Below are 24,663 nucleotides of genomic sequence, written 5' to 3'. Positions count from 1 at the left end.
GAGAAGAGCGTGCCCAACACCTCCGCTGACTATTATTAATTAGGTCGGGTCCGGATCAAAATCCGAGCCGACTCCAAGATAGGGGGTTCGAATTCGTGTTGAAACTATATTCAACCGTCCATCAGAATGACTTGCTATCTCAACCATAGGATCAAATTCCATTATGACGGAAATAATATGGGAAATATCCAATCATACAATCTTACTGGAAGAAAGTGCTTCTAAAAATTTAAAAAGAACAAAAAGAAAAAAAAGAAAAAAAAAAAGAGAACCTATTTCTTCCCCTGATTCATATTTATAAAGCTTTCGACTTGTATGTTGATTTACAAGATTTAATGATGTCACATACATGAGGATCTTCTTTTGGTATTCTTTTCAGCATCTCTTTTGCAGCTTCACACTCCCCTGATGCCAGAAGAGCTTGATACATCCTGTATTTGCATTAAAGATAATATTAATTAAAAAAAAAAAAGAGGATAAAAACAAACAAGAGAAAATAGCACACGAAGACAAGGGGCAAGATAAATCAAAGCAGAACATCAATTATGGTCTATCAGATTAGTTGTGCAATATAAGCACATCCAACTTCCTCTCCCCCTCTGTTATCCCCAAGGAGAGACTTACTTACCTTACCTTACCTTCCCTTCCCTTTTTGAGAGAATTACCACCCCACCAACTTGATCATGAGGCTATATCAAGCACAACAAATCTTTACACTGCTCTTGCTGCTTATGAAGATTTACTACTTTCCATGATGTCATTTTAAAATTTTATCTACAGATTAAGCTGGCCTGGTCTGGTGCACAGTCTAGTCATGACAAACCAGAAGAGCACCAGATTTAATCAGTATTGTTTGAAAATATAACGGAAGACTAACAGGAAAACATATTAAATCAGTATGCTTGAAAGTCCATGTGCAGCTCTTCATGAACGACTTGATGCTTAAAAAATTATGTGTGCTTTTCAAGCATCTATCAAACCTCAATAAGGACAAGACATTGTATGGAAGGCCCGCAGCTTCATATTCTGCCCATATCAGCTTAGCGCATTGCGAATCTTTGGCTTTTACACAAGTACTGAGAAGAAAATCAAGACTTGTTCGAGAAATATGAAGATCAAGCTCTTCTTTAATGGCACGAACTAGCTCAATTCCAGTTTCTATATTAGTAGGGTCTGTCTTCCATATTTGGCTGAACATCTGTAATCAGAGCAAAAATTCAACTAATTAATCATTCGTACTAATTAATTCTATAGAAGAACAAAAGAAATAAAATTTATATAAATACTCAACAAAACTAATAATAGATTTTCATATTCAGAATCAGAATACAGATAGCTGTTGAGAAGGGAAAAAAAATCAAATAATACTGGGTTTATGTAGAAGCACTAAGTTCCTGAAATATTATTAATTGAAAATTTGAAACCATAAAGCATGATACATTTTGAAGATATTAACTAATTGTCAAGAAACTTACTATTATGAGATATGCACAGGTTTGCAATAAATAAGAAAGTATGCCATCTACACTGTATTATATGAAACTAACTCAGAATAAGCTAGATCCGATCTAAAGTCGACAATTGATCAGGAAGGAAAATCCTTTCAAGAAAAGGTACAATATGAAGTTTTTATCATCAAATCCAAGAAGTCATCTACTCATCAAGATTTCGATCTGGCAATTCTCTTACAGCAGATAGTATTATGAATAAAAAATCATGAACCAACCAAAGTTGCCTCAAGCTTCTTATAGAACCAGCAGGTGTAGTCACAAAAAGATACCAAAATGCAATGAGATAATCTAACATAGTACAGTACAAAAAGATGTTACTGTACTTCTTGACAAATTAAAAGAAAATTCAAGGTGGAACCTGATCGATAACCATATATGCACTCTTTCTGTCTTTTTCCTTGAGCTGCTTAAGTAAATCAATAGCGTCACTGATAAAGGAAACAAAAAGGATTAAAGCAATGATGTGAATAGTGTAACTAATTCTAAGAATAGAGATCTTTTTACTAATTAAGCATACTCGACATAGTTGTGCTGAACGCAGTAGAGAATTACTCTACTACAGCCATCAAACCAATTGCTTGAATCATCCAATTCCTTTAGTAACAGATGTAATCTATGCAATTCATCTTCAGTTTGAAGATGCTCCTGCAGAAGCGTTAATGCAACATTCATAATAAAAGTAAAGTAATATTTAATTTTTCTCATACATGTTACCTCAATTTAGGAATTTAGGAATAAGTGTAGTACTCACAATCAGGCTTATTACAGCTTTGGGCTCAGGGCTGCATCCAGCTTGCTTAATTTCATCATATACATTAAGGGCATCAGACAATTGTCCATTTGATGAAAGGGCCATGATAAGTGCACTCTTAATTTCCATCCGGTGCTTCACTGGCACCTCATTATCCAAGACAACCTATCGAAAGGAAAGTTGTAAGTAGTGTTTAACGTCTCGCAATTTCAACTAGCTTTTACAACTAAGAAACAATCTAATTAGTTTTGAGGGATGAGGTTGATCATACTAATTGTTAGTAAACTTGTTAAAGTAAATGTTTTATGAGTCCCTCCTATGGATTGGGGGGAAAAACTAATAAATGACTATTCAGTTTGTAAGATAGAGAAAACTTGTGATTACTGCAAATAACGAAATCAAAACTAAACTGTCATTGTGTCCCTTCAATTTTGATTTCCTGTCAACCTATCTGAATCTGAACATGATAAGCCACATCTAATGATTCACAACCAAATTGTATTGAGAAAGAAAGCCGGCAATAAACATACCATGGAATTTGCCTAGAAAGAGCCATTTTGATTCAATAAGGAAAAAGATAAAAGGAAAAAGTTAAAAGGAAAAAAAAGGAAAAGAAAATGGCACAAAGTAATCTTAACCATTTGCAAATTCTTCAAATTTGTTAACACGTGATGGAATTATCTCATGTACTCTCTTTAGTTCTTCTTAATATACTTGTTGGATGAAGGCTTGGTTTCTGTTCTCTTTCCATCAGAACACTTTTTAGCATAAGTATGCAATCGAGGCTACTCATATGTAAGTTAATTTTTCAGTAAACTAAAACAATGCATGAGGACGGAAAAATTCTTAAAATGCATGGTTTGCTTTCTGTTCTCTTTCCATCAGAACACTTTTTAGCATAAGTAATCAGTAGAGGCTACTCATATGTAAGTTAATTTTTCAGTAAACAAAAACAATGCATGAGGATGGAAAAATTCTTAAAATGCATGGTGCGCTTCCATAGAAGTGGATAATCATTAAGCAATTGCAGACTGTCAAATAATATACAGCTATTAACTTATTATGGATGGAAGAAGGAACCCCTACCCCCTGCATATAGAAAAACATATTAGGCTCCATGACTGTATCAGAAATGAACAGTAAAGTATGCATGCACAAGCATGATTACCTGTTTAGCCATATCAAAATTTCGAAGTTTTGCGTATGCATTTATAAGCGCCATATAAACATGCTTCGTAGAGAAAACTCCAGCAAGCCGCAGTTTTTCATAATACTGTAGGAAGTTCAAAGATCACTTGCTAGAGAAGAAACCTTTGCCATTGTGATGTATAAATAGTAACAGTAATGCCAACACTCAAAAAGATATGTACTTAGAATAGCATGACTACTTTCATGGACAATTTGCTGATTCTTCAAATTTGCATGGTGAAAAACAGGATTTGTAGTATCACGTGAAAGTACGAAACTAAATGAAGAATACAACAATAATGACTACAATAGAGTCCAGGATACCTGGGTTGGACCTCGATGCTCATGAAATCCAGCCACCCTGGTTTCACAGCCAATTACAAAGGGCACATACAGCACATTCACATAGTATAGAACTTACATATGAAGTCATACTGGAATAACAACATTATTTTAACCACAATGTCATCAAAGACATGCTGATCTAGGTCATACTTTCAGACGTATTGCACTATAGGTATAGTAACTGTAACGTTGACTTTCTATGACCACAATAACAATTAACAAGAAAACAAATGCTGAAGCAGATCATACTTTCAGTAGTACTGCCCTAAATACTAAAGTAGGTATATCTAACATGACTTGAACTAAAATGACGAGGAAAAAGAATCAGAACGTGCAACTTCCAGATGACCACAAGTGCAGGTAATCTAATATTCTTAAGTACAGAATTTAATACTGAATTACTGAAAGTGTAGTGAGAATTAAGCTGAAATAAAATGTGGGGCGTAAAATAAGACACAGAATTTGAACCACACAATAAAGAGTGTGAATGGGATTGTGTTCTCATAGCTAGCTAACCTTGACAATATCTTCTTCACAGTCGCAATTAGATATCAAATAACTGAAAGTTTCAGAATCTGGTTTTACACCTGCATCTTCCATTTGCTTTAGGACCATTAATGCTCTATGCTTCTTTTTCTGCACAAAAAAAATTGTCAATATAAAAAACAAATAAAGATTTCAAAAAGGAACAGAATAATGTTCACAAGAATGGACATGAGAAAATGGAAGAGCTAGTCAACTTGCATTTCTTCATAAAAACTGAAGGTTACCACACCAGTGGCACCATGTCAGTTAGCCCATCAGAATGGAGCAGCACAATCCCATGCCAAAATATCTTGTGTCGTTTGACAGAGAACAGCATGGGGCTGACAAGTAACAACAAGGATCGGCGAAGGGGCACAATTGGGATTCTTATTTTAACATTAATGAACAATAAAAGATGACCTTGAAGCTCATATAAACAGGTACCGAATATTTAAAAAGTTCAAGAATTTAAATGTCATAATCTGGAATATACCTACAAAAGTGACATCAAACGACAGTCATAACAATAATATACATATTACTATGGCATAATCTATAATATATTGTAGTAGAATAGTCATAAACTAAATTACTAAACTTGCCTCTCTAAAATATCCAGCCATAATAGCATTATACATGATTACTGTAGGCATCTCACCAACTTCTTCAGCATCTATTAGCAAACGATAAGCACCTTCAAACTGCAAAAGAATACTACTTATCAGGAATCACCTTCGAAGGTAGTAAAAGTGGTAACTATAAATGTCAGCAGTAAACATAATGCCTGACAATACAGTATCCTCTGCTGGACATGACCTGATACAGAACTTATGAATGGAAACACGGTGTCTACAATTATTGTTATGTTAATAATAGAGACAAGAACTTGCATAGAAATATTACTAGAATATGAATAACTCAATGTGTTGGAAGGACAAAAACAGGCAGTGATGATGACAAGCTCAGAAGATACCGTCTAGCCAGAAATAGGATTAGACCTCATAATAGCATTAGACAAGTGAAATGTTTACAAAGGAATAAAGTTGGTGAGATACAGGCTCCCCACAAATCTGTTGGTATTACACACTTGCACTGATAACAAAAGTCATACATCTAAGTTGGTGAGAGGCCACTCATTTTACTTGCCATGGCAATCCTCATAATTGTTGGCATGATATATAATACAGAATGTGACACACTCGACTCTTGGCACAACATGATGGTTTGGATGATATGGCCATATTTGACACAATCTTCACCTTGATGCTCCAAATTCCAAAGGAATAAATTCTTATAAACATAAACCCCCAACCCCCCAACACACACACACATCTTACTCAAGAGTCCAGGTTGGCTGAGTTAAGAAATTAAAGATGTTCCTAAATCTAAATGGAGCCTATTTCGGCAACCTATGCAAAAGATTTAGGGCTCTGGGTCTGAAGTAGATTAATATTAAATGCCTTACTTGTCATCGTTCCAACTACAGTGCCGTAAAATAACTTTGTTATTTCTTTTTCACATGTAAGAAGCTTAACCTAGTCCAAAGTCCACCTACAAGTGTGTTTTTAACAAACATTTTCAATTCTCACCACAGAATCTGATTCCAGAAAAACCAAGTTAATAACACTAGAATAATGAAAAGGGCCTCAACAGTTAAAGTTAGAATTGGCTATTCTGAAAAAATTGACAGGTTTAACTGCATGCCATGCACAAAACACGAAAGACAGTGTGACCAAAAATGTTATAATAACTTACATCTTTCATCTTAGTACACAAACTTATCAAGCTTTTGAAGGTGTCCCCATTTAGTTTCAAGTTATGCCGGCGCATCATAGAATATATTGGATGAACCTACAAAAAGTGCTTGGATATAATCAAAGAATGACAATGAGTGACAAGAGTTCCCAGATTCGTTGTTTTGAAAATCTTGGAACCCAATATCAACAAGAATTGAGATCTTTATATAAAGGAATACTTCACAAACTCAAAGAAATGTCCATATAACAAAAAACAGCACAATTTTTTTTTCATATCTTTAGGCAAATCTAGAAGCCTTCATATATACAAATAGAAAATGCTGCACCTCTTGTCCACCGACTTTTAAGTAGAAGAAAACTGACTGTTCTATAACTACTTTAACCCATGCAGGAAAAAAAAACAAGGTTTTGTGAAATACTTATCCAGCAAAAAGACCATAATAAATAACAATTAAAGTGTGGTTTGATACAAGAAAAAAAAATGATGCAATAGAAAATGCGTAGAAGCATCTATTGACAGAAATAATGCAGCAGAAAATGTATAAATAAAGAAAGAGCATGTCAAGAAAGGAGCACTTTTTCTCATTAGAAGATCAAAAATTGTACAACTTGAATACAAAGCATAGGTCCAGGAAAAGATAAATAAAAGAAAAAATTGTCCACTCTTCAAGAAAGGGAACAGATCATACAGGAGTAAGAACCAGAATATATAACTGTGAAAAAAAGGTAGGATTAAAAGGGTTACTTTATGTAGTATCTGACATCGCATACTTGACCATCAACCTAATAAAGTTATAAACCTTCAAAGTTCAAACCTCATGAGAAAACTAAAACAGGAAGAAACAATTCAGATGGTGCTAAATACTTTCAGTCAAAATATTCAAAGGAAACCGCTAAAAGCTAGGCAAATTCAGATTGGAAATGGCAGGAGCTTTGAAACTTGAGTTCATCCTCTTTAGCTCCCAGAGTCCTAACTAGAGGACAAGTTACATATTTCTCTAATGACATCACAAATAGACAATTTCGAACTTAATAATTACTTGACTATGTAACTTTCTATATAACTAGCCAGGTTGGTAATTGGTATATGTTGCAAGCTTTATGCTACATACATGTACAGCATCTAAATAATGCATCCTTACATTGTAAATGCAAAACTATATGCAAATAGAAAACTTCAAAACTATACCAAACAAAAGTTATGCTACAGATGGTAAAAATTTACCATGTCAAACTCACAACTTCGCTCACAAGCATGTATTATGGGTTGAAATGATTCAATTGATACATTCAAACCAGATTGGCACATCTTGTCAGCTACATCAAGAGCTGCATGTACCTGCAATAAATAACGAAAAACCAAGAGGCATACAATTGATTTAACAGAATAAAGATGAGAAGTATGACAAGTATGACTATGTGCAATTCTATGCATGTGAATCATCAAATAAAGACAAAGGAGGGAAAAACTAGGTCGTTGAATTTAGAAGACTGTAAAACATCAAATAACTTATCTCTGATGAACTATCTTCTCCACTCTATAATTAGAAACAAACAGCAGATGGGAAAGCCACATGATATCGAAAGATTAACTGGCTAGAGGATTATAAAGCATCAAGTAATGCTTGTGCATTAAGAATTTAAAAAGTTCCCTTACTTTAGTAATTTATTGAACTTCGTTATCTTAACAATCTACCCGATTAAAAGACTGGAGATTTAGCAGATGCATACCTTAGATGAATTGCAACACAGGGTGATGAGCTTGTGATACAATGCAATAGAAGGACTCATTTTGAGTCTCTGGTGCAAAGTAATGAATTTTGATACAACTTCCTCGGCCTTCAAAGCAAAATTTTCATTGTAATCACAAAATAAGAAAAATAAAAGAGGAGAGCAACAACAAATCCTAGCTATGAGATTTGATGGCACTATTAGAACTCCACAAATGTTCACTCAAACTAAAGCTAAAGAGGAAAACAGAATAGCTTCTTAACTGAGAAAACATATATCACAACTTTACTGATACAAATATGGATCCTTCAAATGAACAAGATAATTGTAGATGAACAAAATTGAGACTCACACTCCATCTTAGAAGCATGATTATTACCATCATCCATCATGGAAAGTTCCTCACCACTAAATTTGGTATGCTAATAGCATAATCATAAATGAGGGATGAGATCTTTTCATCTCCAGTTCCTGGAAGTGGAATCAGAAAATTTATTATACTAATAAGCATGTCATGCATTAGTTATATATATAAAAAAAAGCTGATCAAAATTATTAAAAGGAAGGATAAATATGGCAAGAATGCAAACAAATTAGCAGAAAAGAACTTCATGTGCTACCTGTAGTCTTGAGCTCCAAAAGGAACTTCTCACTGAAAGTCTCCAGCTGAAACCTCCCTAGTGACTTAAATATACTTGCTACATACTTTAGAGATGAGACTTTTCTCACATCTACCACTTCTAATAATTGCAGGAGCTCCTTTTTCCTATCACTCTCACAAAATGCCAGTAAGTAACTCTCTGTAAAAGAATTACATAACATGAGATGAGATGATATAGCAAAAAATCAGTGCAACAATTGGTAATATGTTGCTAATCATTAGCAGAAATAATAAGAATATATGGCAACACTAGAAAGCACAAGAAAGAGTAAGGAACTGTGTAGATGTAAGAGATTTAACTGTTGATTGACCTTATCAATCATTTACAGCAAGTTCATCTATTGTCTGATTTTGCTTTCACTGGAAATTTAATACCAATTTTAGGCAGTTCAGATCAGATTGATAGTCTATCATAACAATTTGTAATTTTCTATTTCAGATCCTTTCCATCTTTGAAATGTTCTCTAGAGACTCCAAACTGTGGAAGAGGCTTAGACGAAGATGGTGATAATTACTACAAGTCCTCTTTCCTATGACATCATACACATAGTATAGTCTCCCAAAGTGAAAAGCAATTGCTACATGTTCATGAGAAAAACACATCATTTGATAGTATGATTTCTTTGACACAAAAGCATTATTTTGTTCAGTATCTACACTTCTTAGTCACAAGCATTAAAGTACCATATATTGTCAATTATTAGGAGAGTAATCCAAGGTTTCAACATTTCCTCCTATAGCTCGACAAACCATGAAGGATCTTCTATTAGTCTTTTTAACTTTTTTTATCAGAATCCTCTTAATATAAAAATTGAGTCAGCATTCATTCATAATCAAGCCTTCTATCATGTATTTATAATATCACAAAATGCATGGAGAATAGCTCGAAACCAACAGATAATGATATAAACATGAAGGAGCCTTAGTTAACCAAACTCAAATTTAGATGGATGATAAGTTCAAATGAAAAGAAGTGTCCATAAAGAAACAACCTCAGAAGGATCATAATCTGATTCATGCAACAAACTGGTGTCCTAGATATGGCTATAGGGTCTTAAGAAGAAAAGTAGTCACCAGTAGTTCATTAGAAAGCTACGGAAGTGAACAGAGTCAGCAGCTTGGATGAAACAGTAACAAGTAGGGTGGCAAAATCAACCCAAAAAAATGGAAAACAAAAGGAAGATCAAAGAAAGTCAGATAACTCAAAAAGAAAAAAAAGATTTGACACTGAAATAATTACCTGCTAAGCTGATGTTGTCTCTGCTACTAGCAACTCCAGCTGAATTGCAAAGTTCCTGAATTTTTTTTTCATTACCCACTCTAATCCAAAGTAGCATCTCATAGTAACCAATTCTGGAGTAGGATCTTGGATTCTCATCTATGAAAAATTCACTGAACATTTGAAATTCTTGTGTCATTTTCATATCAACCAAGTATAAAAGAAATGGACCAAAACTTTCTTCTTCAATTTGAAACCCTCTTTCTTTCATGGATAAAAAGAGCTGATAAGCCTTATGAATCTGATCCAATGAATCTTCTTCGTCAGTATTAGATCTTGCCTTTTCTATGCAAAGTTTTATTAAGGCATTATATTCCTTGACTCCAGTTTTTCTACCCAATTTACTAAAGAATTCAAGAGTGGACTCATTCCCTAGCTTGTTAGCACACATTATCATCAGTTTTGTAAAATGGCGAGATTCTGTATTCTTGAAAAGATACTTTTGCTTTCTTTGCCTTGAAATTTCTTTTTTCCATTGTGATGTACAAGTGAGAGAAGTATTAGAGAACCAAGGTTTGTCTAGAATGTTGTTGACAATCACCCGATCATTAGGCACTTGTGAAGAAGATGAATTGGATATGTCAATGATACCTGAAAGTAGAGCATAAATGAAACATATTGAAACATGAAAGCAAGAACATATCCTCCAAATGCAAACAAGAATATAAGCAACTAATAAACATTACCATTAAAGTAAAGGAAGATACATATCACTGCCATCTAGATATTTTAAGTTTTCAAACAGATTAAATGCAAGACCGAGTCTCTAAAATTTGATAGGCCAAATAGGAGCTGAAGCTAGAATAACATTGAATGGCAAATGAAGTAGGCAAAATGTTGCTTAAACTAAATATTTGTAATAAATAAATAAATAAATAAAAAGATGTTGGATAGCACTATCAAAATTAAATGAAATCTGGTAACATGTTTGATACTAAAATTTCACACTTGTTGGATTTAGGTGAGAACTCTTAACTCCTCTAATCAATCTTTTAAGAATAATGGGACAAGGGATCTACCTCAATTGACTAAAACTAAATCTTGCATGACTACAACTCCTTGGTTGGGACCTATTTCTAAAATGAGAAGGCAACCATCGTTCTAAATCTCTCTTCGTAAAGGAAATTGACTTTTACGTGAAATCCTCAATCACCCTTAGTTGTTTGAAGATGGAATTATATGTCTTCCTGGACTTACTGCGACGTCAGTGACCTCTTCTTCCTATCATCGCTTAAGTTTTCAGAAAAGGGAACCACAAAACTCGGCATACCAATGCCAACATCCAATCGAAGATCTAAAGAAATTTGCTTAATTCACATTCAAACGATACGTCTTCTATTCAAGGCGTCAACAGTATTAACAGCGCAGCAGAACATCTCCAAATGCAAATCAAGAGCATAAAAAACATACCAATTAACATCTGAAAACCGCAACATACCATGTAAAATAGATGATATCACCTCCGAAATGTCCCCCGCAGGGTTATCCACCACTGAAAAAGAACAAAAAGCAACAAACTTTATCCCATTTCTCATCCAATTAAATAAACGAAGGGGGGAAAAGAACATGTACCGGGACGAAAGGATGCCTTGGAGTTGGAAGCCACTTGCTTCAGCCGTGAAAGAACCTCAGACGAGACACCTGCAGTAGTTTTGGGCTTTGAAGCGGCTCGAGGCGGCCAAGAGGTGGAACGGGGAGGGACCACTGTCTTCTTGCCAGTCGCAAGCTTAGCGGTGGGGTTTCCGCCGCCGGCTTGATTGTTGGAAGCCTTTGCTGCAGCTGCTGCGGTGGCGGCGGCGTGCTTTTGCGAAGCTTTTCCGGCTGAGGAGACGAAGGCCTCGAAGAGGCTGCTCTTCGCCATCACATTCGCCTCGCTTCCTCCTTTTGAGAGAGAGGGAGATAGATAGTGAAGTCTGCAATGGAAGTTCACTCTTTCGCCGACTTATTTGATGCTGTTTGGTTTTTATTCGTTTCCTAAGTATATTGTTTTGGTTCTACGATTTGTTTTTATTTTTCCCCAAAAGGGTAACTATATTACCATAAAAAATCGGTGAACTTCACACTATGTTTGCCGGCCCGCAGACGAGTGGGTTGGGTCGAGCTAAGATTAAGCTAAACTAGAATAATTTAGCACATTACCGCCCGTCAACATGTGAGGGAGTGAGCTGCACAAGCCGGGCTTAATGTGCTCTTTTACGAAGGTCAGCTCCTACCCCTCCAACTCTCCTCGAGGATCTCCATGATATGCACCCTCCTCCTTTGACATCGCCACCTCCTCCTCCTTCGTCGAAGGTGGTGGTGGTGATGAAGCATTAAAGGGAGGAGGAGAAAATGACAACAATGGTAGAACCCTATACCCAAATCAAACCTCTATGAACCAATGGGAGAACCATTCTCTTTAATCTACAAACTTTATCAAACTCAATGGCTAAATCAAACCCAAAGGTTGCGAGACTTACCCAAAGAAAGAAAAACTAGAATTTGTTGAAATAAACACACCATGGGATGATGCCATGATGGGAGTAGTCGAGTAGAGAGCCTTACCTATCTGGCTGTCCAGGAACGATCTAAAACAAACCAGAGGCGAGTGATCTCTAGAAACCGGAGGTGAGCGACAGAAGAGAGCCGAGGGTAAGCCATGAAAATATGGAATGAAGATTGTGAAAGACTTTTACAAATCCAAAAACAAGATCAATTGAATTATGTAGATATAATTCTAGAAATATTAAAATAATATAAAATTAACATGAATCAATAGTCATTGCCATTGATAAGAAGGAAGACGAAGGAAATGATTGAGAAATTATAAGGGATGAGTTTTCACACTTTTTAGTTTCACATATAATGAGGAATATAAACTGAATCGATATTTATTAAATCACCCTTAAAGATCACAACCCAATAAGCTTTATCATCATAAGCCCATTAATTGTGACATAGGTTTCTACACATTTAAAATCATATCAACTTAATTATATTTTTAAAGTTTAAAATAAATTTAAACTTATAGATCACTTAAGTGAGCTTAACATAAATGACAGACCCATATATATTTTATTAAACATATGAGCCCACTAATTAAATTATTAACAAATTGGAGACGAACGACGGAGGAGGTTGAGAGTGATCTCTGGAATGAAGAAATTCAAAAGAAAGAAGAGAGGGCGAGCTACGAAAAACCTTGTTCTTCTCTTCTGTATTTTTTTTCCTTTTATTTTTGTTAACCCTTGCACTAATATTACTCTAAAAATGGGTTTGTTGATGGGCAAGCTTTCAGATCAGACTTATGGACTGAGTTTTCGGATTACGCCAAGAGCGGGCTTCCAAGTCGAGCTGGATGGGCATAGTGCCATGTCGCCGGTTGGCAATTCAAGCTCGAGCATGGCTCAAATCGGATTCGAGTTGAGCTTAGCCTTATCAAAATCAAGCCAACAATGAGCAAAACTCCTGCGAGGATACAAAGGAGGTATCCTCTATCGGAGGGAATAAGGGAAGGCACCCCTCCCCCAAACAAAAATAGAATAACTTTGGGAGCTAGCGTAATGCGCGCGCTAATTAGCTGGGTAGGTGATTGGCCTCGCAGTACATAAAATTTCTCATGATATTCAAATTAGTAATGATAGTTTAAAACATCCTCAATGATCTTGGAGAGCCGCCAAGGAGTTGATGATATTATCACACAGGGTTTTGCAGTTGGATTCAATTACTGAGGTTGAGCTTCTTCTCTACGCATTCGCTTCGGCGCACAGCGGAGACGAGGCCAGCGGGAGCGACCCAAACGTGTCTTCCCGATGGGCCGGAAGAAGAACAAATTGGTCGATGCCGACAGGGATCGGTTCAGCGAGCGAGGGCCAGGACTTGATGGAAATATTCATTAGAGGTTAGCACTTTGGTTTTGATCTTCATTTGTTCTGTTAACAATGAAGTAAATCTAAAGATGATGCAACTGGCATCAAAGCATTTTTTTTTTTTACAAATGGCAAAAGTCGGCAAATTCAATACATTCTCGAGCTTGCCGGCCACCATTTCCACTATCGTTTTCGTCGGGCGATAATGAAACCAGAAGAATGTGCCGATCATACCGCGCAATCGAGCTTGAGCTTTGAAGAAGGCAATGTTATTATTACCTCCCACCTTGAAGACTACAAGCTGAGCAATGAAAGGAAACACCCTTTGGAAGTTATTATGCTCCAAATTGAGCACCTTGAGATGGAAGAGTCCTTACAATTTATTATATATATATATATATATATATATATATAATGGTGCTACAGTTGCCGAGTCCAAGCGAGCTTTAGTTTGTCTCGAATAATGTTTGGTCTGTATATCCAACGATAATTATATACTCTAAATTTAAATTCAAAATTTGATGAGAATTTGTTTATATTAATAAACTTTTGACGGTTTTTCTTCTCACCACAAATTTTATAAAACGTCGAAACAAAATTTTATGTATTTTCTATCTGAAACTGATAGATCGATCCATGGCGAGATGGAGAATTTATTCTCAGGAGGTATTAATCCGAATTACTTTATTCCCGATCTGCCATAAAATTTGTGTATGATCAAAGATGTGAGATAATGGCACTTTGTAACTTGTCAGTGTTCATGAAGCAAAGGATTATCCTGTTGTCCATTGCATCAACTAAAGTGTAATATTTCAATTTCTCCCCAAATAAGAATTCAATCTCCCACGAAAATACTAAAATCCCTTTTGTTTCATTCGTATGGAAATAATTTGACGGCATGCATACCGCATACGGGAGTGTTTGTGGCGTTTCCAGGATCAAATGGCACAAAGATACAAAGCCATGGATCAGGATTGACCACTCGATTTTTTAGTGTAGCGTCCAAGCCATTATACCAAGAGGAACTCAATTCTCCCCCAGAATTGGTAATGGACGCAATTTTTAAACGACAAATTTCCTATCATGTTAATCCCCAAATAGTTTCAGGCACCGGAGATATCAAAGTACTACCCAGATTATACCCAAAATTAAAAACAGAGAAAAACTTCAACAAAATATGAAATTTTTGGAGATTAAATGTCGAACCTAACCTACGCTCAAGTTGTTATATATATAACTGAAGTATCAAAGAAATCCAAGGTTGCAGATCAAAAAAATTTAAAAAAGCTTGCAGTGTTGAGCTCAGACAGCCAAGGGTTAGTCTTCAACTACTGGTTTAGAACCAGACATCAGAAACTCTAGTCCATAAAATGCCTCATCACAGCCCAACAATCTCTAAAACAAAAGGAAGAAAAAAAATTGTAATATGGAAAAGAAAAGATTAAATCTTTCAGAAACAAATTGTTGCCACGAACACTACGACGGAGAAGAAACTGGGAGGAGAGATTAGGGAGATAGAGAAGAGGTGTTCCTTTGCGGATATTTATAGGGTTAGGGTTAGGGTTAGCGTGGGAGGTGGTGTGCGGGAGGTATTAGGGTTTCCGAGCAGAGTGGGAACGAGTCGTAACCTTTGATTGGGTCGGTTAGAAAACTAAGATGGACGGTTCAGATTATTTTCTAACTCCTCGCGTGCACGTTCATTACTTTCCCTGCATACCATTTACCAAATCCAAAAATAAGTAAGGTTTACATTTAATTTTTTGGAACTTTTTATTGGTATATTTATGCAAATATAAAAGGTTTTGTTCACAAAGAATGTATACTTTTGGTAGCAAAGATACTATCTTCATCTCTCGTTCCATCGATAGGTGAGGAATTGAGGTTCAATCACAACATCTAATTTTAATCCGGGAAGCAAAACCAGACCCAAAAAAGAAGAAAACAAAGGTTTTATTATGTTTATTCAAGTTATTGTTTGGTGTACAAGACTTAGGAGCACAAGAAACAAATATGTTATGAGACAGTAATCTTGAATCAACATTTTTTTGTCATAATGTAACCCAAAGGGTATCTGTTCAAGAATTAGAAGCTAGCTCAAATGTCGATCCATCTAATATGATGAATATTTTTTATAGAATTATATATTTCAATGAAACACAGGAAAATAGAGGTAACCACCCATTTGATGCTTCAAACTAGAGTTGATTTTTGTGACTAGGACGCTCTTTGAGGCTCTAACTATAGTTCCATCTGTACATTCTCGTAGTCATACTAGAGTATTTGAAGCTGATAAGAATCTCCAAATTGGATGAAGTAGGAAAGCCGCGAGGACGCTGCAAATTACAGTCATCTTGAGATCAAGTTGATATGTATGCCACCTCTATCATGAGATCATGAAAGAAAGAACAAGGACGATAATGCACAGCGCTATGAAACCGTAGCCATCTCTCCATCATTCTTCAGCTCAAGATGGTGATCGATCATTCTAACGCCCTGAGCTTCTTCTTGTTGAATGACTTCAGTTTTACCGGAGGCATCAAACGGAATGTTGATCCCAGCAAATCCAACCAAAACAGCAGCAGCTCCGATGTAGTCTAGGAGATGAGGAGCATGACCAGTGATGGAGTCCACAATGGCAGCAATTGGGACCTGAATCGTGAGACCAGCTGTTGCAACTGTGGTGGTGGTAAGGTGAATAGCCTTCGCCCATAAGTAATCACTCAGTACATTATCTAACAAACCTGGAGAAAAGCTATGAATAGTCAGATGTGTTGTGTATCACTAACTATTCCGAACCAAAGCAAGATAATTCTGAAACCACTTTTTAAAAAAACAACAAGACCAAATTTTCTGAAAAATCTTTACAAACATAAATACTTGTATTTACCACTAGGCAAGAAAATATTTATTAGTTCTCAAATGTACCTGAGGAAAAGATATGTGTTTTAAAACTGTGTGTACAAAATAACGACAAATTGATTGCACACTGGCATGGTGGAAGAAAGAGAATTAACCAATTGATGAAACATGAAATGTCTCAAAAGGGAGCAAGTGTCCAAAACCAGAAGGCTCACACCTGAGGCTGATTTACAGTTCAAAGAGAACACCAAAAGGGATCGCAAAGATACTAAAATTAGATAAGGCCATTTAAGGAAAAGTTTGGCAGATATAGGTGTTCATGTAGTCAATATACTATGAAATGGAGAGCGCAAGAAGTTAACCTGTTGATACCAACTTAAAAGCATAACATATATGAATTATTGATAATAATATTGCAAGAACTTCTGCAACAAGTCTTATCTTTGGTGAACTACACTTACAAGAAAGTCAAACAAATCTTCATAAGATGAACTTAATTCCAATCTAATATTTTATACATTATAGCTAGTGTAGTATAGCAATCAGAAAAAGGAATAGATAAGATACAAACCATCTGTAGTTAACTTCTCATTTATAAGAGACCAACAGTTTTAAATTTATATTGGAAAAAGACTTCTAACCTTTTCCAACAATGAGACCAACTTGCTTCCACGTGAGCATGTGAAAAGGCTCGAGCTTTGTAAAATTCAATACAAGTGCGACAGGAAGGAAAATCAACAAATTAAACAGCCCAAGGAATCCAAGAAACTGAGCTGTACTTGCTTCACCTTGACCTTCTTTCTCATCAGGCAACTTTTTCCGTATCAGGGTGATGTATACAGCATATAACCCTGCTGAAATAAGGGTAAAAATGTCCCCAAGAAGAGGATTTGTTGCAATAGCATTCACTCCGCTACTTGAATCAGCTAGGCTGACTATTATTGTCCCTCCCATGCAGAGGAGAACACTGATTAGCTTTATCCATGTAAACTTTTCTCCAAGAAATGCTAATGCAACCAAGAAAGTGAAGAGACTAGATGTGCTGCTTAAGATAGTATTTGACTGCAAGAAAAACACAATCATCCATCAGGTGAGCTGCAATTACCAAGGACAAGTGCAATAGAAGTAGAGAGATGCACATCTCAATAAAGCAAACAAGATATTTGTGGTCCATTTACACTTACAGTCACAGTGGTATACTTCAGAGAGAGATTGAATGTGAGCTGTGCAAAAAACCAAAAAGGGCATATTAACAAGCTAACTTTAGCCACACGGGATCGCGTCCAGCGGCCCTTTGCATCGACTTGTTTAGCGCAATCATCACTAACTGCAGCTGATTCTGACAGAGTGCATGCATTATCCTGTAGAGGCGATATATTTTCAGATTCTTGAATCCCAGTTGTATCTCCAGGTAAATCAGCATCTGCCGAATGATTTCTTACAGCAGCTTGGTCCGTATGATTATCACTTCCTTGTAGGAGATTTACATTCTCCAAGTCCCCAGATTGTTGTTTGTCTAAATCATCATGTCTAAACCATAAAAAGAAGTTTTCAACTGAATCCTCAAAATACCTTGCTAGTTCCACGATAGGGATGTAAACCACAAACAATGAATTGCATATGTAGGTAATGAGGAAAGGAGAAACACCGGAATCAACAACAGATTGAACTATATAACTAGCAGCAATCCATATGGTCGCAACTGCAATTATGTAGATCAAACCTAAAGTCCACCGCCATGTATCTGTATCAATCCACCTTTCAACCCATTTCAAATAATCACCAGCCTTACTAGCCTCCTTCATATTTCCTGCTGATTGAAAAAATTACAATGTATCACTGTCCTTTCAGAACCAAAAAGAAAAAGAAAGATACCCTTTCACCTGTAACCTTAATGGAAGCAAGTTGAAAATAAATATAAAGGAAACCATGTAAAGTTTTATATTAATACTTTGAAAGCCAAATTTCTGCACATACAAAATAATATAGGTTGATCAAGATGGTGCAAAAACAATAAATAATAAGGCAATATTGCAACTAGAATTGCTTCAACTAATAATATGCATAAACTAACAAGAACAGGCTATTAAATTGGGTTGATTATCTCCTCATAATGAAAATTGGTAATTTAAACTGATAATTCCATCAAAGAGGACACCTCGTGTGGTGCAGCTATAAACAATGACACAGCATATATCATGATATTGCCATTATAATTCACAGTTTCAGTGATTATCGGTATTTAGCTCTAATGTGTACAGATGTGTGTTAGAATTATCTAAAAGAAGGATATATTCCGTTACAGGAAACACATATTCATCAATGAAGATGCTGATACATAACCTGTTTACAGTTCGAGGAACTCAGACAAATTTGGAGAGAGTGAACAACTATCTCATTACATGATTCCACATAAGGAAAAGGGTGAAGAAAACAAGCCATTTTAGTATTTGAGGTTGTTTTCAGAAATATTTAATGGGCGGATAATCACATGGAGGATTGGTGGACTTATGAAACCTCACGCACCGATTACTACCAGTCTACAACAACCATGCAATAATTAGACTAAACATTATCATTCGAAACACACAGAATCACATTAAACCAACTTTTGGTTGGAGAAACAAAAGCTACCAAATCCCTAACCTTAAAAAGGATTCAGATCTGCACAATTGCATTCACTAACAAGAACAATAGCAAAACCAAAACTTTAGTTTCAATTTTTTTGAAAAAATCAAGACTAAATCCCAAGGGAACTGTGAGAAAGGAGCCAAACCTGAGATAGGTTTTCTATCGTAGGGCAGTTTCAATTAAGCATCCAAGGAAAACCCAAATACGAATCGTGATTTCGAATACGAAGCAGAGATCTCCATCATCAAACCAATCCTGAAAAAATCCTTATGTAGGTAGCAATCGGCAGATTAAAAAAACAAAAGAAAAAACAAAGATGGGATTTATTTTCTGCTCATTGTTTGCCCTCCAAGTACAAGGATGGATCATGGATCGGATGTGCTGTTTCGTAAAGAGTTCCTGAACAAATTAGAACAGTTTTTATTTCATATGGACGGTCCTGATCGAAATATTTATACCAATTCTGTTATACAATTGCAGCGAATCAGAGAAGTATCTGACCGGAATCCGAATTCTGCCCCGATTCGTTCAATTTTCAAAGAAATCGGCGTCGATTACCTCCCAACTTGCGTTAATTAGGAGGTCACAAGTTTAAAGGCAACTTCAATCAAATTATTTGATTGTCGATGGCTTTTCAGCTTCACCACTATTGGGTCACAACTCACAACCACATAAAACTTAGACGAAATGCATTTGTATAATGTTTTGTATGTTGCTAAAAAAATTTAGAGGAGTCTAATTGTCTTTTGTATAAAAAATATATATATAAAACTTCGTCTCACTTATATATATAGCGTTCAGACTCTTATATAATTTTAAAAAAATTGGTATGAATTTAATAACACTTTAATCTTCAGGGACGAACTACTACAAGGAAATGAGTTTAGAAGAAAGTCAGCCCCATTGTAATACCGTATTCACTAAAATACGTCAACATGCACCTGTAGTCAGTTTTAGTGTAATATATGCAGTTTCTAAAGCCTATTCGTATATCAAATTTTTAAGTATAACTTTATATATATCTCTTAAATGTAAATTAGGTACATTTATATTTTATTGTTTAGTTATAAAATATAATTATTACTTTGAATAAGTTTATGTAAAAATTTATATTTAATTACTAACTCTGAATAAGTATATTTATTATACTAAAAATCTTGTTTAAATGTATATTTAATTATCACATATTTTACTTTTAATAAGATTTCGTAGATACTGACTTATCTAATAGACTAATACAAGATTTGACTAAGATATAAATAAGTGAGTATTTAATTATAAAATATATTAAAAAAAATCCTAACTTATAAATAAGTATTATATATATATATATATATATATATATATATATATGCACCAACTAAACTAACACCTAAACTACTTTGTTTGTGACTGCTAACTGCGAAGGCAGGGGGTCAGTCTAAAGTAAGTTTCGGTGACGAGTTCGGTGACGAGCACATAAAGTTGCCGAATTCGTTATCTATAGTTGCAACTTGGGATTTTTACTCCTTATATGTAGGAATATTTTTATGGTGGTCACCTTGTGAAACACATGTACGATTTTAAAAATGTTATGCTTCTAATCTTTTCTATCTATATCTCGTGTCTGTGTGTCTATATATATACATCCCTCCATCTAATTAAACCATGAATCTTGAATGCAAACTATCACTGAGATGATACTTTTCTACGTGGAATTAAAGGCAAGTATGGAGCTTGAGAGTTACAAGTAGGTATAAGATCTTTTTTCAGGTAAAAAGGTACATCCATTTATTCACTGGCATAATAATAATAACAAAAACAACATCTTATTGAGTTCTGATACACAAATTTTGACAACACCAACACTACGTACATGCATAAATTAAACCAACGTGAAGATTGAATTCATTATTCAACCATATATATATGACATATATATCTGAACGCCAAAATCACCAACAAAAGAAGACAGTTACCGTATGCAACCTTGTAAAGGACTTAATGATAATAATTAGCTATTTCTAACTGCACACTTCTTTCTTATCTCTCCCATGGATCCAGTCTTCACCTCAATCGCCCCCATCTTCTGCATGGACTGAGCAAAGACCTGAAAGAACGTGGCAGGAGGTCCGTTTAATATGTTGATAATGGCAGACTTAGCGGCGGGGTTGGTAATGAGAGAGGCGTCGGAACTGAACAGTCCTCTCCTCTTGAGAAGATTCCTGTAATAGTCAAGGTCGAAAGTCCTGAAGCTCCCCGGGTCCATTTCGACGAGCGTCGTGTTGTCTGTCAAGGTCTTGCATTTGTTCATCTTCAAGTTTGCGGCGTATTCGCTGTCCAACGATGGATCCTGGTCGCCTTTTCCGGTGAAATTGTATAGGCGGGAGGAGAAGAAGTTGCAGTGAGCAACCCCAATTGTGTGAGCCCCTGCAGAGATATGTTTAAAAAAACAGAGAGAGAGAGAGAGAGAGAGAGAGAGGTTATACAGAGCTTCATCAGTCGAAGAAATAATCTTGATATCTTACCAGACAACCAAATTAGATCTGCTACATTGAGCCCTTTGCTGGCAAAAGATTTCTGAAGCGCGCTGAAATTGAATTGCGGCGCTGGAATCTGCTTCGAAGCTTCTGATTTTTTCGATATCACGCCGTCTCTGCGCCCGGTCGGCACGCTCCAGAAGGGTCCTCCCTAAGATCAATTGCAGTAAAGGATAAAGAATTCATTCAGCCTAATTCTTGTTGTAAAAGATTGAAGTTTGAATTGCTTACGATGACGCCAACTGCATCTCTTGCAATTAATGCAAGGATGTCTGCACATGAAACTACTCCTGGGCATTCCTCTTCCAACAAACTCTTCAACTTGTCTATGAGGTCGAATCCGCGAAGCGTCTGATTCGGAACAGCGTCCTTCTCAGACTTGTTGTTACTCGTGGAATTAATGAGGACAGAACCATCACAGCCCTGGAATTACAATGACACAAATCTACTCAATTTGGAACAAAGCAGAGGACTAGTCACATTTAGAAGCAAAAATAATATATATGTATATATATATATATATAGACATGCATTACCCTCACAAAACAATCATGGAAGTGCATTCTAAGGAATGCAGCAGCCAAGGTTGGTGCATTGGGGATATGCTCCTTGACAAAGCCTGCAATGAGTTTCTCTGCTTTTGGACAACTCTCTTCATAGAAACCCAGTTTGAGATTTGCTTGCACACAACCCAAGAGACACAATGCAACACATATCATCAAAACCTCAGTGCTCACCCTCCTCATCATTGCTAATTAAAGCTTCAAACCACAAACCTCATAAAGAAAAGACCCCGACCCCTCTTTTCTCTCTCTCTCTCTCTCTCTCTCTCTCTCTCTTACTCTTCCTCTTTCCCCTCCTCTTTATCTATATATATCCTTTTGAGAGCCACAAGTACCCATCAAGCATGTAACTTATGACCCTTCTCTCTGAACTTTTTCCCTTGACCACCTATCTGAGAGCCCAGTTTACCAATGAAATGGACAGCCATGTGATGGAGCATCTACCCATAAATTTATGCATTAGGTAACAGACCATGGTAATAAATATTGAGGTTAGCTATTCTAGCTCCCAAGTAGACATATTAATGGAAGTCTTTGGAACCAAGCTTTTAATGTGGGGTTCTCCTTGCTACATAAAGATATCAAATCTTATCATTATCTCACCAGCTCTCTCTCTCTCTCTACTCATCTTTGTGTCTGTGAGGAGTGCTAGCATCCCTACTACTCCATGGCCTTCTTTCTCAACTTGAGTCACTAGAGAATAATGCTTTCCCAATTCCAGCTGGCTCTAAGTAATTTGTTGTTCTTGTCGATATGTGTCTCCCTTCCAATAATGGACACGTACTACTTGGCCACATGCATGTAGGAAAGCACAAGGATCCATACATGGTCATCTTTTTAGAGCTGATAAAGAGAACGAAGGGCATCAATACAACTCGATCGGCTAACTACTTGAAAACTTGAGTAATTTTTTCTTGTTACCACACTAATTTGAAAGTTAATCCGACAAGTCCCAGGGAAGTTGGATATAAATAAGACTAAAACAGAGCTCGTAATGCGTAATAAACTAATAATTGAGATGGCAAGCTGCTCTATAGCACATGGTCTGCTAGGGTTAAATTTGAGAATCTTAGGCTAGCTAAGTAATGCACGTAAGAACAAGAGAGCAATGGATGCACGTTTCTCCTCTGGTGTCACATGGTTTAAGGTTTCCTTTAAAAACATTTATAGGTTAAAATCTTAGAAATTTAGCAATATACTTGTACAAACAAGAGTAATGTATTTTATAGCCAATTTGATGAACTTTTAATGGTTAGTTAAGGTTAAGAAATATACATATAAATTAGAGATTTTGAAAAATATACAATGTATATTAGGTAGAATAATAGACAGTGGTCTCAGTACTTTGTTCTATTTTTAATTAAATTATGTCACACTCACCGACAGCTAACTTCTTTATTATATCTTATGATTCTCATCTATGGTTAAGATACTAGTAGAACTCTATACAAAATTAGAGCCCTTTCTCAAAGTAAAAAGACCAAAAAGGATATCTTTGTTAGCACTCAGCATTGTACTTCTACCAAATTTTCTCAACGAACAGTGATATTAAGTTGTTAACAGAGCAAAACAATGACATATGAATGGGATACAAGAAAAAGAGATTATTTCAACTTTCAAGCTAGTTTTTTTTTGGGTATATTCTTTCCTTATGTCTGTCTACTTCCTATCAGAATCCCAGGCAACTTTTTTTTTTGTTTTGGAAAGGGGTATTATTGCCATGTTAAGAAAATTGCCCCTGGTCCTTCTAAAGTAAAGAGAATGGTCAATTCTGACAGGTAGGATATCAATTTTCTTCAAGCCTTTGTACATTGCAACTGGAGGAAGCCAATGAGAGATGAGTTGAACTTTATCATAGGAGACACCAATATTATTAAAAGGCAATGGGAAGATTACTGCAGATGATATGCCAAGGCCAAACTAAGCAGACAAAAATGCTTAGCTCACTCCGCCTTTCAATTTGTACAAAATAGTTAAAGTTGTTCTCACTTTACTAGGTGCCTGTGACACCCAGCTGCTCTGAAATTGAGGGAAATTATTGAATATTTCGACGGCTAATTACTACTAGTGGATTGCTGAGGTATTCACCAAATTATATTGCATAGAATAAGACCATGAGTGATGTGTTTGAGGCAGTGATTAGCTACCTAATTTGGGATTTAGACACTGCAAGATTGACTCACTGGCTGTTATACACTAGAACTAGAACAATGGTTTAAAGAGTTGGATGTAACTAAATCTACTGGGTAGGAGTTAAGAGGACCCATTTAGATTGCACCTTCCTTCCTACATCCTCTGTCACTTGGGACAGGCAGTATCACGAGTAGGATGTTCCAGGGCCAGCAACTTTTGTCTCTTTAGCATTATTTCTGTGACGAGATTTGAAGCAAAAAGATTAGGTGATGGTTGTAGTATTAGGATGTTAATTATGTCTTCTTACCATGTGTAAAATACGTACGAAATATTTCCCCCTTTATCAAAATCAAATTTGACGT

The 24,663-nt window shown here is 35.9% G+C and overlaps 3 protein-coding genes and 2 non-coding genes across 11 annotated transcripts; all 5 read right to left on the bottom strand.

Annotated features, from left to right (window-relative positions):
- Positions 1-131: 131 nt before the first annotated feature.
- Positions 132-11,696, bottom strand: LOC140799030 (pentatricopeptide repeat-containing protein At4g21880, mitochondrial-like). 5 transcript variants are annotated; one of them, XM_073153130.1, is made up of 16 exons: positions 11,321-11,696; positions 11,187-11,240; positions 9,710-10,339; positions 8,429-8,608; positions 8,215-8,279; positions 7,809-7,916; positions 7,303-7,416; positions 6,076-6,171; positions 4,923-5,021; positions 4,312-4,431; positions 3,431-3,535; positions 2,263-2,427; positions 2,029-2,156; positions 1,870-1,939; positions 981-1,198; positions 132-431 (listed from the first exon to the last, which is right to left on the bottom strand). In XM_073153130.1, the coding sequence occupies exons 1-16, from the start codon at positions 11,607-11,609 to the stop codon at positions 296-298; spliced, it is 2,577 nt and encodes an 858-aa protein (XP_073009231.1). In that variant the 5' UTR covers positions 11,610-11,696; the 3' UTR covers positions 132-295. The 5 variants fall into 5 exon arrangements, with proteins under 5 accessions (XP_073009231.1, XP_073009230.1, XP_073009233.1 ...); XM_073153129.1 differs by having other exon boundaries at positions 132-1,198; XM_073153132.1 differs by lacking the exon at positions 3,431-3,535.
- Positions 11,697-14,511: 2,815 nt separating this feature from the next.
- Positions 14,512-14,644, bottom strand: LOC140799474 (small nucleolar RNA snoR80). The gene has a single exon (XR_012111007.1). It is a non-coding gene; the product is annotated as a small nucleolar RNA snoR80 (small nucleolar RNA).
- A 246-nt stretch (positions 14,645-14,890) lies between these two features.
- On the bottom strand, positions 14,891-14,987 carry LOC140799471 (small nucleolar RNA Z157/R69/R10). Its single transcript, XR_012111004.1, has one exon. It is a non-coding gene; the product is annotated as a small nucleolar RNA Z157/R69/R10 (small nucleolar RNA).
- Positions 14,988-15,530: 543 nt separating this feature from the next.
- LOC140799034 (uncharacterized vacuolar membrane protein YML018C) lies at positions 15,531-19,513 on the bottom strand. Of its 3 annotated transcripts, XM_073153145.1 has the most exons (5): positions 19,232-19,490; positions 17,898-18,265; positions 17,640-17,816; positions 17,097-17,517; positions 15,531-16,337 (listed from the first exon to the last, which is right to left on the bottom strand). In XM_073153145.1, the coding sequence occupies exons 2-5, from the start codon at positions 18,258-18,260 to the stop codon at positions 16,024-16,026; spliced, it is 1,275 nt and encodes a 424-aa protein (XP_073009246.1). In that variant the 5' UTR covers positions 18,261-18,265; positions 19,232-19,490; the 3' UTR covers positions 15,531-16,023. The 3 variants fall into 3 exon arrangements, with proteins under 3 accessions (XP_073009246.1, XP_073009244.1, XP_073009245.1); XM_073153143.1 differs by having other exon boundaries at positions 17,640-18,265; positions 19,232-19,513; XM_073153144.1 differs by having other exon boundaries at positions 17,640-18,268.
- A 1,316-nt stretch (positions 19,514-20,829) lies between these two features.
- On the bottom strand, positions 20,830-22,841 carry LOC140799037 (peroxidase 3-like). The gene is made up of 4 exons (XM_073153147.1): positions 22,142-22,841; positions 21,837-22,028; positions 21,594-21,756; positions 20,830-21,495 (listed from the first exon to the last, which is right to left on the bottom strand). The coding sequence occupies exons 1-4, from the start codon at positions 22,352-22,354 to the stop codon at positions 21,080-21,082; spliced, it is 984 nt and encodes a 327-aa protein (XP_073009248.1). The 5' UTR covers positions 22,355-22,841; the 3' UTR covers positions 20,830-21,079.
- Positions 22,842-24,663: the final 1,822 nt, after the last annotated feature.

Source organism: Typha latifolia, chromosome 12 (assembly GCF_019914945.1).
Source record: "Typha latifolia isolate L0001 chromosome 12, TyphaL0001v2, whole genome shotgun sequence".
NCBI classification, from domain to species: Eukaryota; Viridiplantae; Streptophyta; class Magnoliopsida; order Poales; family Typhaceae; genus Typha; species Typha latifolia.
The sequence above is the reverse complement of the archived record's forward strand: the minus strand, read 5'-3'. Positions and strand labels throughout refer to the sequence as shown.